This window comes from Parus major, chromosome 8 (genome assembly GCF_001522545.3).
Source record: "Parus major isolate Abel chromosome 8, Parus_major1.1, whole genome shotgun sequence".
NCBI classification, from domain to species: domain Eukaryota; kingdom Metazoa; phylum Chordata; class Aves; order Passeriformes; family Paridae; genus Parus; species Parus major.
The window spans coordinates 14,219,939-14,244,451 of NC_031777.1; the positions used below are offsets into that span (position 1 = coordinate 14,219,939).

The window sequence follows — 24,513 nt, forward strand, 5'->3', positions numbered from 1 at the left end:
TGTGTTACCCAAGTGCAAACACAGCCAGAAAGGATAAGCATTTGGATGCTTCTTCTGGGCCTTTGAGCTCGCTGTCTGTCAACGGCTACCTGTTAATGGAACGGGTCATGAGCACAATTCAGATGGTCCCACTCATTTTCTGAGCCTGCACAGCGACCACGGCTCGGTGCTACCGAACCGCGGCCGCGACCACCGGGCAGCGCCACCTGTGCCCCGGGTATTCCTTTGGGAACGAAGCCGGGTCCGGGTCCCGCGGCCACCGCCCCTCGGGGCGGGACAGACACACGGACCCGGCCCTGCCCCGGCGGGACGCGCCCCGAGCTCGGCGGCAGCGGGAGCCCGGCCCCGCCCCCAGGCCCCGCCCCTCAGCCCGGCCCCGCCCAGCGTGCTGCAGCCGGCGGCCGCCAGGGGGCGCTTGCCCGCTGCGGCCCAGCGCCCTGAGGCGGCGCGAGGCGGGGCGCGCTCCGCTCCGCGCCGGGCCCGCCCCGCCGCCCATTGGCCCCGCGCCGCCCCTCGCCTCGGTGCCGGTGCTGAGTCACGGCCCGCTCGGCGCTGCCCGGGGCCGTAGGTGTCGTGGAGAGCCTGCTGGCCACTGCCTGAGCAGCGCCATGGGGACGGAGGGCGCCCGCGCCCTGCTGGAGGGCGCCGGCAGGCTCACCCTGCAGACCGGCAACCTGCTCAACTGGGGCTGCCTGCGCAAGAAATGCCCGGCCACCCCCGGCGAGGAGGTGAGGGGCGGGCCGGGGCTTCCCTTCGGGGCAGCTCGGCGGAGACTTGCCCCGGGCCGAGGGGCCTGGCCCGGGCCGCGGGCGGGGCGGCGGCTGAGAGAGCGCCGGGGACCGCTTCCCGGGCGGTCCCTGCGGCAGCCGGAGCGGGACTCGTTCCGGCGGGACACGGAGTGGCGCCGTGCCCGTCACGGCGAGGAGGGGCTTTGGCTCGCCAGCGATCCGCTTGCCGGTGCCCTCGGGAGGCGCGAGATGGGAATGGCAGAAGAGTTCTGCTTGTTTGTTTTCGTGCGTTTATTGTGTTCTGCCGTGGTGGGAGGTCGGGCCCCCCGTGTCCCCGGAAGCACTTTGCCCTGAGAAGGAGCGATCCCAGCCTTCTGATCTCGGGAATGAAGAATTAAAACACAAATTTAAGTGCTGTCTGTAATAGCAAAGGGGATCCCTTATACTTCTCTAGTAAGATAAAAATGTGCATATGTATGAGCTTGCATTACAGATTATGAAAATTCTCTAACGTGAAGTTAATTAAATTTCTTGGTAGTGACAGGTCTTGGGGAAAGTAGCCGTTGTCTTCTTTCTAGTGTAGAGTTGTCGTTCTTTGTTAAGAAGTTAAAAAGAACATTTTAACCACCACTTCAAAAGTATTACCCTTAGCGGTATGTGTCAATACTTAAAACAGTTCTCATAAAATGTCTGGAGATCCTATGGCACTGAACTTTAGAACACTGTATTTGCTGTTTCATCATGACACAGTAATCTCACAATGATCACTTAATAATTAGAAAAGCTATGAGTTTGGCTGATTATTGCTATGTAAGGACACCATTGATAACCTAGAAGTTGGTTGGTTGCATATTAATCATGCACAAGTGGAAGAAAGTTGTCGGGGGGATGATGTAACAAGAAGGAAAAATTCATCATACTGTTGTTTAGCCGTCATGTGGTCATAACGTTTTATTTGGCCTGGTTGCTTATTAAACATTCTGTGATCTGTGTGAAATAGGGCTGGATTCTGTAACAAATGCATCGCTGTGTCATGATGGGTGCCCTTGTGTGGGTAGTTCCTGGAGGGCTGTTAAGAGTGCCCAATGTGTATAACTAATAGTTAAGGTATTGAAATTCGCTTGTTTACAGAGGAATCTGCTGGCTTTCCTGAGTTGCTGGACTTCCAAAAGCAAATAATTGGTATTATTTGCAATCAGCTTTTAATGCCTCTATTTGGTGTAGACAGTTCTCAGCAGCAGAATATAAGCTAAAATTTTGCAAACTGTGAGCCCCAGTGTTAGAGGATGCAGCTGTGTTTGGAAAAGCTGATCAAAGCAGTGGAATACACTGCTGTATCCGCATGGCCTGAGGGCAAGGGAGTGGTGTGCTTTGGAGTCAGAGGCCTGTGCATAGGAACTGCAATGGAGATATGTCCTGTGACAGTTGCAAGGCAGAAACATATAAAAATTTAGTACTGTCCTCAGAAAGGAAAAGATAATTACATAAATTGTATCAAAATAGGATAAAGAGTTATTTTATTAAAATTTATTAAAAAAAAATATTATTGTGCTTAGCTATTTACTGGGGGAGGTGTCAATTCTTGCCTTATAGGTCGGGGGTTTTTATGCCGTTTTAAACAACGGAAGGAATGTATAGTATTTGTGTTCACAAAGAATTGTTCCTATATGGTGTCTGATATCAGGCAGGGATGTTGAATTCTAGTTTGTGCATGGTATTAGAGCTCCCTGAGTTGGGAGTCATAGGAAATGGTTGTTTAATGGTACACAAAGTAGGCATGCACACAGTTATAAAATACACTGTGGAAAGTGAAGTAAAGCAGCAGCTGGTGGAAGTGCTCCTACAGGTGGCAGTCAGACAGTACCTGTATGTAACTCCTGAGATGCATCAGAGGGAAGCTACAGCACTGCTACAGCTGCAGCACTGTATAAAATTAGTTAACTGATTTAATAGTTATGTCTTACTATGTTCAAAATCCATGATCAGAATCTTAGTCAAGTTTATTTTGCATCTGTGGATGAAGGAAAAGTGCAAGTGTGGGGTAGGTTCCCCCTACAGTTATGAAGGACTTAAAAGCATTAGTGGTTTGACATAGTGTAGTAGGTAGGCGGTAAATGGGAAGGGTTATATGCATCTTGAAAAGAGAAGTAATTAATAGAATGAGTATTTAGTGGTTGATTGTAGAGTCTCATTTCTACAGTGTCACAGCACTTCTGCTCTTGTCTGACTACCTTGTAACAGGAATTTCTGCACAAAAAAACCCAAACCCAAAACCCCCAAACAACCCCATGTCCTGGTTCTTGCTTGCTTAGCATTGTGTTTTCCTTTAAAGAAGGCATTGGTCTGAGAAATAACTTAAGTGCAGTACTTATATTACTGCTAAAACTCTATGAAAACGGAGAGAAAAATATGTAAACTAGCTTGAGCAAGTTTCAGATAGAAGCTATGAAGGAAAAATCTTCCGTGGGTTGGTGTCGTTAGTTCAGCTGTGCAGTCTCTCCTACACATCTCTGTGTTTGTGTGTGGCTGGAACATACCCACACTTCAAGGTGATAAAACGTTTTGTAGGTGCGGGACTGCATCCAGAAAACACTGACTGAGTGGAGCTCAAAGATCGGCCAAGACCAAAATCAGGTAGGAGAGATGTTTTGCATCTTATCCATCTTACATGTGAAACCAGAGAAATAGGTAGTTGGTTCCACTTCTAAAATTTACAGTAACTATTAAATTGCTGTAAAAGTATCTGCAGCTCCAGATACCATGAAGGAATATTTCTTAACTCCCCTTCTTTCATTAATGTTTAGTAACTTTGGAGAGGTTAAGAAATATCAATGTAAAGAGAGAATCCTGTTGATGGCAGATAAGACACTTACTGAAAATAAAAGCAGTGGTCTTTAAAATTTTAAATTAATTATAGGGGCAAGTAAAAAATAAATAAAATCTGTGTACCATAGAAGTTTGCTAACATGCTTGTTAAAACTCAGTGGAGAATTCTCTGAACTAGGGAGATCACAGATGGCTGAAGACCAGCCCATTTGGAGGGGAGCTCTGAAGCATCTTTGTCTCAGAAATATTTCTGAAAATGCAGAAGTGGCATTGCTTTTTCCCTTAAGAGCTAAAGACTTCCACATAAGTCTTAAAGCCACAGACATGAACATCTGACATGAAGATCTTGGTGCATTTGCCTGCTTCTCTTCCACTTTTGCTTCTGAAATTCAGCTAAACAGTAATAGGTCCCTACTAAATTTGTTATTTGCTCTGTGAAATAGTAGCATGTTTCAGGAAAAAAAAAGGTGCCCAAAATCAAATCAATAACAATAAACCTAAAATAGGATAGTTTCTTCAGGTTTTTTCCCAGTTCTTGTATAATGGGGACATCAGCTGCATGTTGCTACATTCCAGACTGAAGTGTGTGAGGCAGTTATTGCTGAATGATTTGTGGAGGAACTAATGATTGCTCAAAAAGACAACAAAAACAAACACCTGTCTCTGGTGTAGTTATCCATTTAAAGTAGATTATTTAGTGTAAGCTAGGTTTTACTGAAAGAACATGTTACCTTGTGTAATTCCAAATTGTCTCATGAATTATATTGATATCTAATAATTTTTTTAAAAAATTAAGTTTTGTTTAAAATGCTGACTGTATGGAGTAACTCAAAGGCCAACTTGAGCATCCTTTGGTAGTGCAGCAAAAATTAGCAAAGCATTTTTGTGTGTTTTGAGTGTTGAGTGTGCCTATAATACTGTCTGATGTAGGTAAATACTAAGGAATTCACCTTGTGCCAGCTGACATGAGATGTCAGCCTAATCCTTAATGAGGTTAGGGGGTGAAATAATTACTGTCTTAGATCAGTATTTTACAGCATTTTCACTGTAGGTTTTTCATAAGATTCACTGAAATTACAAAATACTTTTATGCAAAGATGTTCCCATCCAACACTCAAACCTCCTAATTCTCATGGGGTTCTTTTCAGCTGGTCACAAGGCTTTTTTAAAACAAAGTCCTTTGAACTGGCACAGCAGTCTTTCTACATTGTAAAATCAGAACTATTAGAACTACTGAATCTTGTTCCCATAATTCTAATCAGTAATTTTTACTTTCTGTATTAGGGTCATATAGGGCCTTTCATATGTCTTCATTATTTTGACATCCCCTCGGTGATAAAGAAGCCTTGGGTTACTTTCTTTCTGTCTTTGTATTTTTCTACTATTTTTGTTTCTAACTGCTGTAAGGCACTCGTTTTTTCTTTTTTTTTTTTCTTTCTTTTTTTCCTTTTTTCTTCTTTTTTTTTCCTTTTTTTTAATTACTTAAAAACATTCTCCAGGAGCTTAGTGTCTCCTCTTGATGAGTTGCTCCTAAGTCTCATGTACTTACTACAGGAAACACTGGAGGTTCTGGAATGTACTGTAGCTCAAGCTATAGAAAAAATAAATCCTGAAGAAAGGGATGAGTTGAAAGTATCAGGTAAGAACATAGTCAAAAATCCAGTGGCGTGGAAAGGTTTCAAATGCAGTCATTAATAGGATATTCATGTATGGGGTTTTTTTTGCTTTCTTTTATAATTGCAGAATCAAATTACAGTATTGCACACTTGTTCCTAAACATTGGCTAAGAAAGTCTTGAATTAGTATTTCAGATTTTAAAGCAGCTCGGCATTTTTCTAGTTTAACTTATATCACCTCAAAATATTTTAAATGTATTCTGTGAATCTTTGACATTTTTGAAGCAAAATATTACAGATAATACTGGAATTAAGAAATAGCATTGGAAGCACATTTATTTGCATAATTTTTCCAGGTTGAATATGATGAACTTGAAGGAGGCAGTCCAAACTAACACTAGTACATTTTGAGTCTCAGTAAGTTGTGAAGAAGTCTGTTTGTACTATTACATTTGGGGTTTTTATACAGGTTGTTACTGTTGTTGCTTCGTGTCTTGATGCTTTACAGCTTATTACATCATCTGACTGGATGATTTCTTGTTCTGAGACTGCACAACAACATTGAAATTTAAGAGAATGGGGTATTTATTGGGCAGTCACCTTTCAAAAAGTTGGGCTTTTTTTTAGGTAATTGGTGTATATTCTAAAAATCTTTTACTCAAAAACCCATTAATAGTGTGTATAGCAAAAGTAAATGGCTGTATATTAGTAATACCTGGCTTGTTCAGTTATTGATTCCAATTTGTTTGAAACTAGCAAAGCTTTTCGTCATTGGATCAAATTCTTCATCGATCAGAGATGCAGTTGACCTGGGTAAGTTTGGAACTTAAACTCAAGTTAAAATTTCTTTTTTACTCTAGAACTTAGATGGAAAAAGTTCTAACATTATTTCTAAGAGGTGTATTTAGTCACTGTTACAAGTTTATCCTGTTTTCCTATTAGGGGAAACTTAGTTAATCAAGTCTATTTGAACAATAATTCAGTCAATAAACTTACTAACTGAATCACCAAGACCTTGGATCCACATAGTGAAATCTGATTCCTTGCTACAAGCAGGAGCAAGTTCTATTCTTTCACACAAAACTTGTTAAAAAGTAAATAGCATGTGATGTTTTAAAAGCACTGAAACAGCTTGCCAGTTCTTGTTAGTTGCATTTAACATCATGAACTTTGGTACTAACTGCATAGTCTTTCAGAGGTTATTTAGGAAATGAAAAAATGCTGCAAGTAGCTGAGGAGATAGCTAAGTTTTACTGAAAATGTCATTCAATGTCTGTATATAAGTTGTGTTATCCTTAAGTAGCAGTAATTGTGAGCAACACTGAACTTAAGTGTTTTGGAAGATTGTTTGGCTTAAGGGGTGACCAAAGAAGAAAGGCTCAGATATGATTATTTTATACTGATAGCCCAGTTAACAGCTTGTTTATTTTCATTTTTACTACCATTTGTCAAAGATACAGTAATGGACTCCTCTTGAAGAAAATAATTAATTTAGCTAGGTAGTTCTATTCCGTTTGCTGTGCTGAAGAGGCCTCATGACTTGCATTTTTCCTAAAGTTCAGTGAGACTCCAAGACTTACACTTTTCTCTGACAAATTAAGTCTCTGTATTTGGTGTGCTTTAAGTCAAACTCTTCACACATATCAAATACTTTTCCTAATCCATGTCCTATACTTGAGTTATAGTTCAGAGTGAAAGCTACAAATTTTAAAAGAAATTCAGAGTGAAGGGATAGAGAATTGTCTGTTGTCAGTGTCTTCAGAGAAAAATACCCTTCTAACATTAAAAAGGAGGAAAAAGATTAATGCTTTTGTTAATTTTCTGTTGGTTTTGGTTTTTGCTGTTTTCTTTCATAAGACCTGGAATTTTTAGCTGTATGCTTGAACCTTTGCTAAAAAGGCTGTGTTATTATTCTTGACTGCATATGCACTCAGTTTCAAATGGTGAATGGAGAGCAGAGTGAAGCAGGAGGTGTGGCTTTTGCTAAATTTGAAGAGTCATGCTGTTTATGTTCATGTCTGACAAAAGATTTTGCAGTGTCTGTTCTTTTTCCTCAGCGTGTTCTGCCCTCGGAGTTGCTCAGTTAGACTCAGTCATTATTGCCCCACCTCCTGTTGAAGATGGAACTAACCTGTCCTTGGAATATTTGCAACCTTATTGGAAAGAACTGGAAAATCTAGTTCAAAATAAAAAGATTGTTGCCATAGGTACCTCTGACCTAGATAAAACACTGTTAGAGCAGCTGTATCTGTGGGCACAGGTGAGAACCAACTTCCTACTCTTAGCCTTTCTTAGGACAGACTAACTGCTTGCTTTGTTGGCTGACACATTATTACAAACTTCGTTATAAATGGGTTTATATACAAAATATTAATTAGCCCTGTTATTTTCAACATTTTCTGCATGGTCATAATGTTCAAGGTGGGGGGGGCTCAAATATTGCTTGTTCAGTGTTCTTTTGTACTGACCAGTGACAGCTGGAAAACACAGGTCTGTTCAGTAGCAGGTTCTTTGAAGTACTGAAGGTTTGAGTTTTGTATTCTTTTATGCTTAAGGAGTACAAACAGTACACTTAAACCTTCAGATTTATTCCAGTGGCCCTAAAAATGTAGCTGTTTTTACATTTAAGCTGTGTTACAAAGAAAGGCATTTCCCCTTGGAAAAATTATGTTTTAATGGTAAGCTTAAATGTAAAGAGGAAGACAGGCTCTGAATGAAATGGCACAATACTTTGTTGTCCAGAGTGACTAATTCATAGCACCCGAAAATGGGTTGGAAGGTCATTTCGTTCCAAGCCTCTTGTCATGATGGGCAGGGACGCTTTCCACTGGACCACATTGCTGAAAGCCCTATCCAATCTGGCCTTGAACACTTCCAGGGATGGGGCAGCCATCCAGCACTTTTCTGTGTCTCAGCACCCTCACAGTGAAGAATTTCTTCCTAATATCTAAAATAAGCCTGCCTTGTAAGTCTTAAGTGATTCCCCTTAACACCATATGCCCTTGAAAAAAATCCCTCTCCAGCTCTTTTGTAGCCCCTTTAAGGTACCAGAAGGGACTCTTAGGTCTCTCTGGAGCCTTCTTTTCTCCAGGAGGAACAATCCCAACTCTCTCAGCCGATTCCCATAGATGTGCTCCAGTCACCTGATCATCTTTGTGACACTCAGTGTTTTATGTACACTGAGAGAGGGCAATTGCAGGATTTAATGACCACCTGCATGGTGATCATGAATGCAGTTTGTGAGAAGAGAGAAAATCAGTGGAAGAGCATTCCTTTTCATTTGATCTGATTCAAGCACTTGGTCTGATTCAAGCACTTGATAGAAGACACGGAAGATTTCAAATTAATATATCCCTAAAAAAATATGGGTTTTTATTTTTTTAAATTGGAAGTCTTTTTCAAACTGACATCCCCATAATGCTTTTACTAGAGATGGGGAAATAAAGCTGCTGCTGTTTCAGGAGCACAGCAGACAGAAAGCCAGAGTGTAGTGGGTTAACACTCATCTTGCTGTGGCAACTCCTGAAGTTAGATCTTACTCCTGTTTTGGGCTGTGTGCTGCAGGGAGTTGCAGGTGTTGCAGCTGCCTACATTAATTAATCATGCAGAATTAATTAGCCTTGCTAAGACTTCAAAGCAATGCTCAAAGGCAAATTGTTCAAAGCAAAATTTCTGTTTTAATAGAAGGCACGGAGGAAACAGCTAATATAAGTACATTTGTATTTTTTTTCTTATAAAAGTATTTTGTTACTCTCAGGTGAAACCAAGTAGTAATCAGGTGAACCTAGCTTCTTGTTGTGTGATGCCACCTGATCTTACAGCATTTGCAAAAGAATGCGACATACAGCTGTTAACTCACAATGACCCCAAAGGTAAGACTTTGCCAATTAAGTTAACAGAAGACTTCTAAATGCATTTATTCAGTAGAAGATCAAGAATAATCTTTTCCTGAACTTCAGAGTTTGTTATATTTGAAGCCTGAACCAAGGACTCTAAAAGTCTTTCCTTTATAAAATATTTCTGTTAAGCTTTTGCTGTTGCTTCCTCCTCTTCCCCCCATCCCTTCTTGAAACAATCTTGCAGCCTTGGATAATTTCTTGAAATACTTCTAATCAGAGAAAATAAAGTAAATAGAAGAACAACCTACTGAGAAATTTGTACTATGTTTATTTCTACAAAATATGGAATTAAATGTCTTGCTGAAGGCCAGTAAATGACAAATGAAAGTGTACTTGCCTGTAACTTGTGAGATAGGTAGAAATGTTGATGGCCAGTTGATTTTTGAACAGTTTGGTAATATTAGATGGGTAAAATTACTATGCTTTAAGTAGGATTCTTTCAGTCTTGACTTGTTAAAATAACATTATTACTAAAAGAGTTTCAAATTCCCTGCTTTTTTAATGCAGTGATTAATTTACTAAATGAATGAAAAAATTGGAGGTTTTCCATTGAGCTGTAGAACTGAGTTGCCAGTTCTCTACAATATTCTGGGATATAACATTCATTTCTCTCAAACATCATCAATCTTCATCACTCTTAAGAACACCTTAAGAGTGTTTGACATCTTAACACCTTGTTGGAATAATAAAGTCTTAAAGAACACTTAGTTAATTCCTTCCCTACATTCTTGTTTATGACAAGTTGTTAATGATGATACTTTTCCTTCCTTCTCCTTTCTTTCCACTTGACCCCAGAGAAAAAAGTATGTGAAGCATTTCTTATGACTATATACTTCATAGTAGCACTGTTAAAACTAATAAATTTCGTCAGTGCCTGAGCAGGATTTATCACTGCTGTGGCCACATGCAAGATGAATCTCCATTCAATCTGACTATTTCCATGTCCTCTGAAGTCCAAATGCAACTTGCATTTTCATGAATAGTATCCATTGAAAGTCATGAAATTAAGGAGAAGAGGATTTGATAGAAAACAGCACAAATTGTGATTCCTTTATATGTTGTTTGCTCAGCCTAACTTTTCTGTAATGGTCAGCTGAAGAGTATCGAGACTATTTTTTGTTAGCATTCCTTACCTTGTTCCCTTTTTGAAAATTCCAGCGGAAACTAGGAGGATTTGTACTTGCCTTCTTTCTCTGCTTTGTGATATTTAAGCCCATTTTTCTTAATGCTTTCTGGGCTTATGGTTATTATGAGGCCAGTTATGGGAGATACTATAAATGTTTGGTTTCCAGTGACTGCAGAGGTAACTGGATGCTCAGTACTTTGCTGATTTCACCCCTATGCTTTAGTCACCTCTGGTTTGCCTAGCTAGCTTCTCAAATTTCATTTTCATTTCCTCCCACTAATGACTCTGCTGATCAACTCCATCTGATATTCCAGAGTCTCAGTTTTGTGGGACACACTCAGTGTTGCAAAAAAGAGTCCTGGAGACTTACTTTGTAATATTGGCTGCTTTTACCCTAAATGCTTTCTGGAAGAGTTGATGTGAAGGGTATGTGGTACCATTTAAGATCTTGACTGTAGGAAGAGGCTTCTCTTACTAAGTGTTGTTTTTTGCAGCTGTTTGCATTACATTGTTTTAAGCACAAATATCCCTTTTTAACTTCAGAATTACTTTGTGAAGCAAGTTTCCAAGAAGTTCTCCAGGAAAGCATCCAGAACGTGAAAGCAAACAAGTGGATTCCTTTATGGCTTCTGCGGTATTCAGTCATTGTTAAAAGCAGAGGAATTATCAAGTCCAAAGGCTATATCATACAAGCTAAAAGAAATGCATCTTAAAACACTTTTTTTTTTTTTTTTTTTTTTTTTGTAAAATAAAAATTTCTTTGGGATGGGGGAACATTGCATTTTTCATAGAAAGATTTTTACAGCATTTATAATGAACTACCAAAAGTTGTAATTATTCAGTGTGATGTCAGTCGGAGTGTCTGTAGTGTTCTAACACTATTTTTCTTTCGTCACTGTCGATAGGTTCATTCAAAATATCAAATATTTTGGGGCTTTTTTTATTAAAGTAATCTATAGAGTAACAGTTTAAAATAATTTTCTGTTTATGACCAGTTCACTGTAAAAATTATCCTTATATTTTAGCTGCCATTAGGTACTATGGAGAAACATATATTTTTGATTTTTTTAAAAAACAAATTTCTCTTAAATCATACTTAGCTGGTGGGTACACATTTCAAACATTCAAGGACTAGCTTTTATAGAAAATTGTCATCTTTTATGATATGATATCCCCAAAAAATTAAGCTGGTATCTTATTACTTGATATGTATATATAGGCAAGTCAGCTGTTTAATTTCTGGGGGTGGGAAAATTGGTTTATTTTTAATAGAGTGGAAAGGACCCCTATGATTTAGAAGAAAATGCATCTTCCAAATTACTTTCTGACTGTTACTTGAATTCCTTCTGGCTTCTTTGTGCCTCGATACGCTTAATTTAGTGTTCGCACAAGTGTGATGGCATTTTTACTGTTTGAAATAGAAAATTAATTAATAGTGAATGTTTAAAATAAGATTTGAAAACAAGTGATGAAGAAATCTGTTAATCAAAAACTGAATTGTGCCTGTCTCCTTCTCAACTGTGGCTTGTTTCTTTGATACTTGTGAACTACACAAGCAATTAGCCAAGTAGAATAGACAGTAAATGGTGATGCTCTTCACTAAAATTAATTTTGTGGTTGCCCAGAAAACTTGTTGCTTGAGTGCCATTCAGGAAAAATGAAGCAAGGCTTAGCTTTAAGTTAGATATCTTTCTGATTGACAGTAGCTTAGTGCACTGGCTTTTTAATCCCAGAGTTATTGCTGCAGCTAAGGCAAGGTTTTTGATTTAATGTAGTCTTTCTATCAAAAAGGCCTTTTCCTTTCCTTGGCCTTTAAATCAGAGTAGATAGCTAAAGTTCAGCTTGTAGTTAGCAGGAACTTTGATACTGAGTCTCTAAAATAGTAAATTACATTTCATTTTCAGACAGGGGCATGGCCTCATACTGGTAGTATTCATTAACTTTGTTGTAGATACTTTGAGATTTGGATTGTAAGGGAATGAATTTTCACTGACATCTTTCAAATTCTTTATATAGGCAGCAAGTGGAATTTGAATGCCTGTAGGTAGTGTCTGGAGTGTCAGCTTCCTATAATCCATTCCACTAAATTGAATGATGAAGGTTTTTCAAGGTACCTTAGTCCTCAAATATATTTGTAGTGGCAAATAGCTGGAAATTTTCTTGGCTTCTTCAGTTCTTTTGATAAATGAGAGACACAGGGAATTGCAACTAGTAATGCATCAATAAAAGTTTGGATTTTTTTCTCATAATAAAAATGTAGTGGTTTTTTTTTAATGTGGGACAAGTGTGTATCAGAGTTCAAAGTAACATGGGTTTAATTTTAAACTTCCCTACTAGCTCTGTGTTGTGTGCTTATCGTTTAACCTCTGCCTGTAAGCTCTGTCTGTATTTGGCTGATCCTGTATGGTATTAGACTTGTGTGTGTGCTCATTTTTTTATATTGAAATGCTACAAAACAGGAACTGTGCTAAACCAATGTAAAGGCTGCTCTAATGGGAGCAACGATTTACTTCCTTTCTGTAAACTGCTAATAGTTTGCCTGCTGTAGAAAACTACTTTTTAATACCTTACCTGGTATTTCTAGAGTCACCAATAGCATAACACTTTATCAAGTTGCCATTATCTCATTCGTTTGGTTTGCATCATGGTGAGCGAGAGGGGGTTTCCTTCCATGAAAAACCTGAACGTTTAACTAAAATTTGAAATTACCGTAAGCTTTTCAGTGCAGCATTTTACACTGTTACACATTTTACACTTTCCCAAGTGCCTGCACCCGGTGATTCCTCCGCGTCCTGGCACGCACCGCGCTGCCCCGCGGGGCGGGGCCGGGCAGAGCGGGCGGGGCCGCCCCGGAACCTCGTTCCCTCCGCGGGGCCCGGAAGGGCGGGCGGCCGGAAGGAAGGCGGGCAGGGAGGAAGCCGCGGCTGCGGCGCGGCGGCAACATGGTGAACACCAGGCGGGGGGCGGCGCGGCGCCGGCAGCAGGGGGCCCGGGCAGGCGGCGGCAGCAGCCCCGGCGGTCCCGATGGCGATCCCGATGGCGGTGCGGCGGAGGTGAGCGGGGCCGGGAGCGGGGCGGGCGGGGCAGCCTCCGCACGGAGCGCGGGGTCGGTGCGGGGCCGGGGAGCCCGCAGGGCGGTATCTGTGCGCCTGCCGCAGCCGGCCCTGCGGGATGGAGCAGCCGCCGGAGGTCATTGGGCCATTTAGCGCTGGGGGTTAAAGGTAGGCTTATTTTTATTTGCGTGACAGATCTTTCAGCATTTCTCTGTCACTTAAAATAATCATGCCTAGTTTTGCGATTGCTGAGAGGGCAGTTTGTTCGTAGACCTAAAATTGATTTCGGACACCATTTTGGGGCACATTTTGACAGTTGATAGTATTTAGTGGTTTATAGTTGTCTTATATATAGATTCAAATCTCTCTCTCTCTCTCTCTCTCTCTATATATATATATATATATGTTCAAAGACTATAGAAGACTTTGAATATTTCTGAACATTTTTTCTGGATTTGCTTTTCCTGACAACTTCACATAACTTTTTAGAATTAGAAGATATTTGTTTATATTTCTTACAGGATGTGTGTGTTTCTTCTCCTGCCCTGACCAAGATACAGTAGAGAGAAAAGCAAGTGATGGTGTATTAACACTTCTCCCACATAGATAGGGCTACACATTGACATGTAATATGATGTTAGTTTGAGTAGATTTGTTTAAAAATATTCTCAGTGATTTTTATAGCATTATATACTTTAGCATTATATAGTATATATATTTTAGAGCATTTTTTATAGCATTATATGTTTTACCATTATATATTATATATTAGAGCATTCTTTTTACCCTTTTTTTTTATTCCTTTTCTAGGTGGGGTCTGCTGAAATTAGTACTCCTGTGACTAGGAGGATGACTAGAAGAACTAAATCAGTTCGTAAGCCAGAGGTGATTCAGGAATCTCAGTTTGAAGAGTTGGAACATGCAGAAATTAAATCAGATGTCAGTGACAGCTCAGAGATGCAGATCACTGGGAATGAGAGCACAGCTGTTCAGTCAGCACAATCAGTTGCTGAACCACAAGTTGATGGTGATGTGTCAGAAGCAGAATCAAACTGCTCTTCTATGTCTGGTCTCCAGACACCTTTACTAGTAAGAATAACACGAAGGCGACAAATTGTAATTCCTTATCAACCAGAGTCTGCTGACAAAAAAAAAGACAATACAGCTTTTGTAAATAAGTTAAGTAGGATTCTGGATGAAGATGATGTCTCTGAAGCCGAGTCTTGTTGCTCTGCTGTTTCTGGTGTCCAGATGCCTAATGTTCCCACAAGTACAAGGAGCAGACAAAGTAAAAAGAAATTGCAGGCACAGAGAGTTTGTGAAGCCCAGAGTGAAGATACTTCTGATGCAGTATCATGTTATCTAAGTTCTCATGTGGAACCATCTGTCACTACCAAACGTATTACTAGGAGCATGCAAATTAAGTCACATGCAGAAAATACTAAGCAGACTGAGAAAAAAATTAGATTTGTTTCAGAAGATGAGAATTTATTTGAGGACACTGTTGAATCTGAGCCCACAATTTCGGATTTTGGACCTACTGCAGAACTTGTCAGTGACACAGAAGATGCTTCCACCATCATTGACAGTAACACAGAACCCAGTCCACCTAAAAGCAAATGTGCTTCCAAATGTGTTAATGCACCCCAGAGTGAAGACATGAAAGAAGAGATTTTAAATGATGTGACATCCAGTCTTACAAAAACAAAACAAAGCAATGCTAAGTCACCTGTGAAAAAACAAAAAAAAAATACACAGTCTGTTGAGACAGACCATTCAGAAGCAATATGTGGCCAAATACAAGCAGATCACAGTAAAATACTTGGGAGGGAGGGGAAATTAGAGCGTGTGGCTGTTTCTTTGACTGACTGCATGAGTCCCAAAAAATTTCTAGAATCCCAAGGACAAGAAACACCAAATGAAAGTAAAAAAATTGCAGAATGTGAAAGAGCAGATGCTGAGGCAGATGCACAGCAGTCTTTGTCATGTGATGAGAAATTAAGGAACAGTAATCAAACCAGTGCAGTGAGCAGCCCATCAAAGGACATGGCTGTTACACAGACAACTGAAAGCATTGATAAAAGCAGGATGTGCGAAATTGGTGCAGACAGTGGTGACAACCAAACAAAAGAATATGTAGTATCCCACAGCAGTAAAAAACCAAGCAGTGATAATGACTCTGTTGCATTGTTTCTGAGTGAAAGTGATGACTCTGAAAATAGTGATGTGGCAGACATAGATACAGTTAATAAGAATCTGTGCTATAAAAAGTCAGATGAGAGAACTCCCTCCTTCAAAAAATCTTTAAAAAGCGGTTCGCTGCATGTTGAAGGTCTTTTTGTAATTGATACTGAGCCTGGCATGAGTTCCAGCCAAAAGTATTATCTGGATGATGTAGACCAAGACAGTGGTGATGAAAGTAAGCATGAAGGAGATGAAAAAGATAAAGAATTAGACTTGGAAGAGGATGAAGAGGAATTGATAGATGAAGATGAAAAAGATGAAGATGATGATATGTTGAAAAGTAAGGCTGACATGTAAGTATCTTGCTAGGAATAGCTAAAGAATCTGCATTTCATTTAAGCATATGTACATTAGAATATGCACATTAAATGCAGAATAATAAGGGACTAGTCGCATCACATATGTCATGTTGCTGCAGAAAATGGTGTTGCACATATTATAAAATACGAATAAGGTCCATAAATGTCAGTTTGGGGATTTTTTTCCGTTTAAAATATAATAGTAACAGAACTCAGAATATTTTTTTTTGGTATCTGGAGGCCTTGTACATGTTCAGCTTAAAAAATGATGTGAAACTGGTCTGGCTGACTGAATTGATTATTCAGGTCACCTTTTTTTTTTTTTTTTCCCAGCTGGAATGTAGATAACAAAAGATCCAGTAAATTCCTTACACGTTGCCTGATTAAATTATTTTTTTTAAAGTTGCATATAATTTTATGTGTCAGTTCTTGCTGTGCTGTGGATGGTGACGCTTCAGGTGAAACCTAGCATGGAATCAGAATAATTTAGGTGGGGTGGTACTTCTTGAATTCTTGTACTCCAGCTGCTGCTAAAATCCCTTCTTATGTTTAAAGTGTAATAGTTGTTTAGGTTGGATAGATAAATCTTAATCTAGTTAAAACCTTCTGGTAGACCAGAAGTCTTAGCTAAGAAGACTTAGCCAAGCAGTCAGTGTGAAGGCATTGTACAATATCAGTCACAGTTTGATAGAAAGTTGTTAGAAGTTTGTATTAATAAGCATTCAAGCTACAGTAAATACCTGTTGTACCTCCTTAGATATTATCATCTTTTCTCCATTGTACTTTAGAGCTTTTAAACATTCTTGTCATCAAAAACAGCCACTGTCATCATTTGTGGATACATCCCTTTGGCTGTGAAAGACTAACTTTGAAATTTGATAGAACCATCAGGGCTCTCTGGGTGCAATCATCCAATCACTTTCTTACCCAAGTTTAATGACTTTGTTCCTAGTATGGTTATACAGACAGGGACTTAAACATTCCTACAATGAATTCTACTTTCTTCATACTGCTTATTTAGAGTTACAGTATTTTTACCACCAATATGTTTTTTCTCTTTAGCTAGCAAGCTTGTATAAAAGGATGCTGGTCATGATTTCTTCTGGCAAGGTTAAGAAAATTGACGGATTCAATTATACAGAAGTAAATAGTATCTGAGAGTCCAGCATTAGAGTTAATACAAAAGATTTGTGGAAGTGATTCCATGGGTATTTTTTAATAATAAGTCTTATTTCATATAATGGCATGAATCCCCCCACACCTGTCATTTCAGAATTACATAATCTAGATAACAAGACTTAAAATCATTGCAGAATCTAATTGTGAAGAATAAGAAAAATATTTTTTCTTTAATCTTCCTCAGAGTACAGTAGGTTTAGGCTGCACACATGTTACAATGTTTTAATAATTAATTATTTCTCCTTTAGTTTGCATCTTTCCAGTAGCATAGACCCTGGTCTGAATATCAAGAAGCTTGGAGGTTTATATATCAGTTTTGATGCAAAAAATCAGAAGTCTAGATCGAGTGTGATTAAACCACTGAAGGAGAAGAAGGACCAGGTAATGTGTTTACAATTATGCAGTTATCTGTGACTACAGTAACATGAAGCTGTTAAACAAAGAAGGTTGTTTGATTTTAAAGAAGTACCCTTTTCATGGCTCATTGAGAACTTACATTCTTTTTTGACCAAAGTGTGGTTTTATATTTAGTTTTAATAGTGAAAGTTTAAATATACCTGACTTTTCAGAAACTGAAAACCAGTGCAAATTCTAGCATCTTGTAAAATAAACCAGATTTTATTATACTGGAGTTCTGCCTAATGATACACAAGCTTAAGGTCTGCTGACAAGATATTTAGTCCATAGCCAGAATGAATTTCAGTAAATAAGTCTATTCCCTATTATGGGCTTAGCAGGTTTTTTTTTTTCAAAAGCATCCTTTGAAGTAAAGGGACTATTTTATTTTTATTGACTCTTTTTTTTGGCTCATCCATGATAGTCCTCTTTACTCCGGAGGATTTGCTGTCTTGCTTCCTCTGGAACAAGTCAGTTGCTTTCTGTTGTCCAGTGTTCTGTTTTGAAGATCCTTATTGCTTGTATGTTGCATTGGAATGCTTGCTTAGATTCTGCATGATTCCTTCAGTAGATTTTGTAAATACAGTTAAGCAGTAAAATTTGTATCAGTTAGGTTGTTCTCTAATGTTAAAAAAAATTCTTACAGCTCTTGCAGAAGAGTATAATAACTCCAGACTTTGAAAGAAAGGAATGTGTCCCACCCTACAAGGAGTCACTTCACCAGCTAAAGAAGCAGCGCAGGGTAAGTGAAGAGCTGGTAATGTCTCAAATAACAAAATAAGCTGTGGTAGAGAGCTGCATGCTGGGACTCTGTGCATATCCAGGCCTCACTGGAAATGGAGTGATGAATTCCAATTTAGTGTCTTCTTTGAGCTGTCCTGTGAAAAGTTATCCTTTCAATCAGTAGCCCAGTGAAGTGAATGGTTATATGTTCAGTACAAATCTGTCATTGATGCAGTGCTGATAACCTCCTTTATAACAGTGATCATAAAATACGTATTTTAAGGGTAGATATTTGCATTCTAAATGCTTTATTAGTCTTTTGTATAGGGAGGAGTTCCCTCTTCTGTCCCATCCTAGTTACTGAATGCAAATTCATTGTTCATGGTATTGCATCCTAGGCAGAGCGAGAGAAAACAGCAGGTGATGGCTGGTTTGGAATGAAAGCACCAGAAATCACAAGTGAACTGAAAAATGATCTTAAAGTTCTGAAAATGAGAGCGTCTTTGGACCCTAAGCATTTCTATAAGAAGAATGATAGAGATGGTCTCCCCAAATACTTCCAGGTAAGGAAGCAGCAGAAGGTGGCATTGTACTGCTGAAGTTTTGAATAGCTGTTTAAGGATACCTAATAATGTCTATTTTGTAGGTAGCTTCTATGTTTATTTAATTTCCTATCTTTATTATTAAAGTGTTTTGATTACTTGGCTGGAGTTTGCAGCTATTTAACTTTGTGTTACATAGGTGTATATGCATTTGATTTTTTTAGCCTTGGCTGATTTCATAGAAGTGAACAAATATCTTACTGAATCCATATTTGAACCCTCAGACGACTAGATTTTCGCTGCTTTTTTGGAGTACAGGTCTTTTTAAACAAGTGTGTAGACAATAATGGGCTTTTATTTTTTTACTAGCTGATATAGTTTAAATGGAGAGAGCTACCTTTCTGATAAGCTGAAATTTTTTCTGCTTGTATCTCTCAGCTTTGAAATGGTTTGCATCAATAAAGAAATTACTACAGAAGCTATAGAAATAGACCTCCAGAAACTTTGACTATTTAGCATGCTTGAGGAAATGCTTTCCTTTCTCAAAACGATGCCACTTGACTCTGAAGGGTGGAGGGTGTTGTATGTTTTTAAAATCAGAGAAACATAGACTGAAGTGTTACACAAAATTAGATCCATGCAGGTTTATTTTCACTGCATGAAACATGTACTGTGTGTATATCTTTACTGCTAACCTGAGCTATGAGAGCTGACTGACATGCTGGTTTGAAAAAATGTGATAATTTTCAGGATGAAGCCCTTGTTTTAAATTAGCTGCTGTGTAGTCATCTAGCAAAACCACCAGAATGAGAGACAGGAATAGGTTTAAGGTGGTCATAAAGGATTCTTTTCCCTTATGTTTAAAATGTTTAAAAGTTAAGAACTGGATTTCATTCATTAATTAGTATTGATACAGCAGTCCAGCACTGAAAACTGTACAGTCTTAAAGCTCAGGCTTTCTTCTGTGCACTCCCCAAAGAGACCAAAAGGGACTCTGCATACAAAACATGACTTACTGATTCTGATATTTTACACTTTTATTAAGCAGCTGTCATGATCATCTGCTCTGTAGGTGTCTTTGCACTTACTGATGCGATTTAAAAAAAAAAAAGTCATAATAATCAACATCTTGTTGCTCATGTACAGTAAGAATGTTTTCATTTTTCTTTCCTAGGTTGGAACTGTAGTTGATTCTCCCATAGACTTTTACCACAGTCGAATCCCTAAGAAACAGAGGAAGAGAACAATTGTGGAAGAGCTGCTTGCAGATTCAGAGTTCAGAAGGTATTTTAAAGTAGTTTTGTAATTTTAATATCCTATGTAAAAAAAGGAGTATTTTTAACTCTGTAGCCTTTTTTGGTTTTATTCAGCTTGTAGGGTGGTTAGCACTTCCATAGTAGTGCCATTTAGAAGGCCTAAGGAACCTTTATCTAAGGGGATAATTAGACTGAGGTAAGGTATATTTCATCTTCCTTAAAGGGTTTTATCCAGCTTTGGTCATCACTGTTGGCATCCACTCTTAAAGACTGATTATTTTTTCTTGGCATAATGGATAAAAAAGAGCAGCCTGCAATTCTGTGAATGTTGATATTATTTAATTTTATAAATACATCAGTCTGCCACCTGTCATGGGAGTCAAAACTCTGCTAGAAGAGTTACGTAAGATTATGATTGGATTAATTAATGTCTGCATAGCTTGCAGTTCTCGGAGTAGATCATTTAGTTGGTCCATTTTGGTATTGGTTATTACATGATGTTAATCTGCATGTCTCTTCACATAATGAATTTTTTTCTTTGAAGTAGTGCATGATTTGGCATTACAGAGTTAATTTTGTTAGACTTGTAACTTTAACTGTAATGTTGGGAAGGCAAGTTGCTGCATCTGTTTCTTAAGTAGTTTTCTGGTTTGACTGATAAATTAGGTATTTATTAGAAAGTAGTTTTAAAAATCTATATATTTGAAATTTGATCAGTTGATTTATGTTGTGGCTAATTAAGGGATTTAATCATATACTTCAGCATTAGTGCAGGTATTTGTCAGATTTTGTTGTTGCATTTAAAGCCAGTGTGCAGTGCCTGTCATACTCATCAGTGCAGGTTCATAATAGTCTATGTTAGAGGAGCTAGCAACTCACATTCAGTAATTACCCTGCTCACTGTTTAGTATTCACCTTAGCTTTCTGTCTGGAGTAGAGTAAGGTTTATTATCTTGAGTGTGGTGAGAAGGCACTATAAAAGCAGGTGTAATTTCTTCATGGTATTGTTGAAATGGTTGAGTCTTCCCCTTAAGAGCAGTAGTGGTGTTTTAGCAAACTGTCCAAAATGTGACTGCATATGCAGTGAAGACCCGACCCCCCCAAACCAAAATTAATTACAAAATTCAATAGAATTTACTTCCAAAGCAAATTTACCTGCATTTATCATTGATCCAACTGTTGTTTCTCCTTTGCTTACACATAAATGTATAAATCAAAGAATCTGATTCAGAAAACATGAGAAAACTCAGTTTGGCAAATAATGTGCATAGAGTACTGTCCATGTTACCTTTTCCTGAACTTTGGTGTGCCATGCTTAAAAGTAAATTATCTATTTTGTTCAGATATAATAAAAAGAAGTATCAGGAGATCATGAGTGAAAAAGCAGCTTTTGCAGCAGGGAAGAGGAATCGGAAGAAGAAGAAATTTCACAATTAAGAATTGAAGAAAAATACCAAGCTGGAACAACTTACTTGTTATAAAACTTTCTTACAAAATGCTTTGGTTGTGGTGTTTCGTTTATTTTTTTTTTAAGATTGCAGGTCATGTACAAATTGAGGTTTAGGGAAATTCTTGCCACGAGAATTTGCAAGGAAGCTTTAGAAAATTATCAGGTATCTCAATTTAAATTAATTTAGATTTTTCAATTACTTTTTATTTTAATTAATATTTATGTAAAGAGAATGATATGAAAGCATATTGTTACATTTGAGTGCAAAATTCAGTTTCACAGGTTGGCGTCTTCTCAGGTTTCAGACTTCACATCAATTAATTAGTAAATTCAATTTAAAGTTTTTTGTGTAATTCATCTTGTCACATATTGTGTGCCAGAATATATTTTTCCCTGACTAGTCAGAGGTGCTGCTGGCCAAAACTAATGGAAGGCATTGAAAAATCATTTGGTTGTGAAGAATTTATTTCAACACTGATCGTAATAATACAGAGAATGTCCTGGAATTCAGTGCTTACACATATACTTTCATGTGTGCATATATTATATAATATATATATTATTTCTAAGATACAAATGCATTATTTAATAAATAATATAAGTAATACTTACATGTAAAATTTTAACAATCATGTTTTGCTTTTATTAACTTCTACCATTTGATTATTGTCTAATGATATTTTGAAAATGACATTGGCATCCCTTAATCTAGGGTGTGGTGTGCAGATTGTGTCTGTTAGCTGACCTGGAACGAGGTGAACAAATGGAGTGAGTCTGGAAGGTCCCTGCTGCCACTGTAGAGCCAGAGATGTCATCAGCTCAGTTCCCCCTCAGTGACAGGTCAGGACCATTTGTGGTTGTCAGAACTGCTGTGGTGTTTGGTTGGTTTTTAATGACCTGGTCATTGTATTGCTGTTACAATTAGTGTAATTTAGTTACTGGCCTGAGGTAGCAGAAAAGATGGATAATAGAAGAAATTTAACTGGCACTACATTGTCTTAGGTGGCTCGGGTGATTAGGATGTAGAAGTCACTATCAGAGGAGCAGTGGTTGATTGTTTCCTTACCACAAGAGCTCTAAATTTTAAGGGTTGCAAATCATAAGCAAGAATTGTTTAAAATTATGTTCTTGACTAATGTTTAACCATCAAGTTTTCTACTGAGAAGTAGATTTTTTAAGGATTAGTTAGTTGTGCTGAAATGAGCATTGTGGTAGATACTGACCACCAACTGGAGCTTGAAATAAATTTTCCTCAAATCCTTTGGGATTTTTTTTTTTAATCATTCCGAAGTTGGCCATAATGTTTTACTACCAAAAACAGACAGGAATCTAGAGTCCTTCAAAAGTCTTCACTGCCAGGAGATGAATGGTGTCAAAGTTAATTCATTGGGAAATATTTAACAAGTACAAGTAGAACCACCTATCCCCAGGTCTCAGTTAATATGCAAAGGCTATTTTAATGCAATGATATTTGTGCTAGTATCTCAATTTCCAGTAAATTATAAAAAAGCCAATAAAAACAACTATGGTGTCATGTTCACAGGCTGAGACATGGAAGCACAAAAAAGTTAATACTGAACATGGAGAAGAAAACCAGGCACCACAGTAGTTTTCATCCTGTTGCATCCTGAGGTGTTCAGGTGCAGCTCTGGAGAAGCAGTATGCAAGCCTGAAAGCCTTCAAAAGAGAAATGCAGGCTGTGGTGTTACACATCAAACAGCAGCTCCGTGCCTGTTGCTCAGGCTGCTCAATAGCTACAGAAGTTACTTCGTGTGCAGCATAGCTAGAAAGGGATTTGGTTTGTGTTCTATATCCTTTCCCTTCCTTTTATTCTTCTAATCCCTTCAGTTTTGTCCCACACTGGCCAGCGAGTGTTCTGTGCAGACGGGCCAAGGTGTGCTGGCCGTTCCCAGGGCTGCAGGTGGCACTTGCAGGTTGTGCTGGCCGGCTGTGCCAGTCGCCCTTGCCTGAGCCTGTGCCTCAGCCTCTGGGAGACAGGCACTGGACAGAGCACCTTTCCTTCGCCACCAGTTTACACTAAAGCACTGACAGACGGGCTTTGAAATCGACGTAAAGTTTAAGGTGCTGGAGAGATTAAAACCCAAATGCACCATGCAAATGCCTGTGGTTATTAGATTTCTCTGAAAACACATAAAAACTTCTGTGAAGCTTTGCCTGTCAATTACAAGTAGCATTTCCTTTTTATGGCAGAAATATTTGTGCTAATTTGTAATTCTGCCTTTACTGACTGTGATGGTAAATGTGCCTGATGGTGTGTTTCATCTTCAGATTTTCCTTTATTGCTTTTAAATAAGCGTTATTACAGTTGGAAATTACACCTACAGAATTAAAAATAATTTATCAAGAAAACTCCACAAAATAATATTTCAGGAGTAATGAATTAATTTATCCTATTCTGAGCAAAATCAAGGTGGTTTGTTTACTGCTGCTGTTGTTCTGTTTTACCACCTAATTTGATTGCTGTAATTAAAACGGTTCTTCATCTTCAATCTGTCGGTAAGTTAGAAAAGATGATGTCGATTCCGGTGTTTTGTCGGCTGCAGTTTGTGGGCTTGTTTCATTACTAAAAGTAACCAGAAATTTATCACGGTGACCCATCTTAACTGAAGTGTCTTCAGGAAAGAAAAAGTCGTGGTTTTTCAAGTAAAATTACTTTCTGCAGACTGTCCTGGAAGCGTAGCGGCCCCACGGGGCTGGCTGTCGGTTCTGACCGCTCTGACGGAGCTCGGGCCGGCTAAAGGGGAGCAGAGCCCTTCTCCCGCTGCCTGAGGGTGCCGGCGCCGGGCAAAGGAGAACTGAGCCTTTCTCCCGCTGCCTGAGGGCGGCGGGGCCCAGAGGAGAAGAGCCGAGCCCTTCTCGTGCTCTGCCTTCCCGCTGGCGGTGAGGAAGCCTCGTGTCGCCGGGCCGAGCGGACACGGCAGGTTCGGTCGATGGCGGCTGTCGCCGCACGCTTCCAGCGTTCCCCAGACCGCCAGGCACTGCGGGAGGCGGGCCCGGAGAGCCTCGCTGACGGGAGAAGGGCCAGGCCGGATACCTGCGGCGGTGAGGTAAGGGACGGGAGAGCGCGGGGGAAAGATTTCCGCCCAAAAGGCGTAGGGGGCGGGGAAATTTATAAAAACAAAAAAAAAAAAAAAAAAATAGGAAAAGAGAAGACA

At 39.0% G+C, this 24,513-nt stretch overlaps 2 protein-coding genes across 3 annotated transcripts; both read left to right on the forward strand.

Moving 5' to 3' along the window:
- Positions 1 to 501: 501 nt before the first annotated feature.
- On the forward strand, positions 502 to 12,450 carry GCLM (glutamate-cysteine ligase modifier subunit). 2 transcript variants are annotated; one of them, XM_015635830.3, is made up of 7 exons: positions 502 to 728; positions 3,297 to 3,362; positions 5,109 to 5,193; positions 5,927 to 5,983; positions 7,228 to 7,430; positions 8,928 to 9,042; positions 10,739 to 12,450. In XM_015635830.3, the coding sequence occupies exons 1-7, from the start codon at positions 609 to 611 to the stop codon at positions 10,906 to 10,908; spliced, it is 816 nt and encodes a 271-aa protein (XP_015491316.1). In that variant the 5' UTR covers positions 502 to 608; the 3' UTR covers positions 10,909 to 12,450. The 2 variants fall into 2 exon arrangements, with proteins under 2 accessions (XP_015491316.1, XP_015491317.1); XM_015635831.2 differs by lacking the exon at positions 502 to 728 and adding an exon at positions 735 to 1,013.
- Positions 12,451 to 12,976: 526 nt separating this feature from the next.
- Positions 12,977 to 23,847, forward strand: DNTTIP2 (deoxynucleotidyltransferase terminal interacting protein 2). The gene is made up of 7 exons (XM_015635825.3): positions 12,977 to 13,248; positions 14,059 to 15,785; positions 17,219 to 17,351; positions 18,013 to 18,108; positions 18,488 to 18,652; positions 19,806 to 19,915; positions 21,231 to 23,847. The coding sequence occupies exons 1-7, from the start codon at positions 13,138 to 13,140 to the stop codon at positions 21,322 to 21,324; spliced, it is 2,436 nt and encodes an 811-aa protein (XP_015491311.1). The 5' UTR covers positions 12,977 to 13,137; the 3' UTR covers positions 21,325 to 23,847.
- The last annotated feature ends 666 nt before the right edge of the window (positions 23,848 to 24,513 follow it).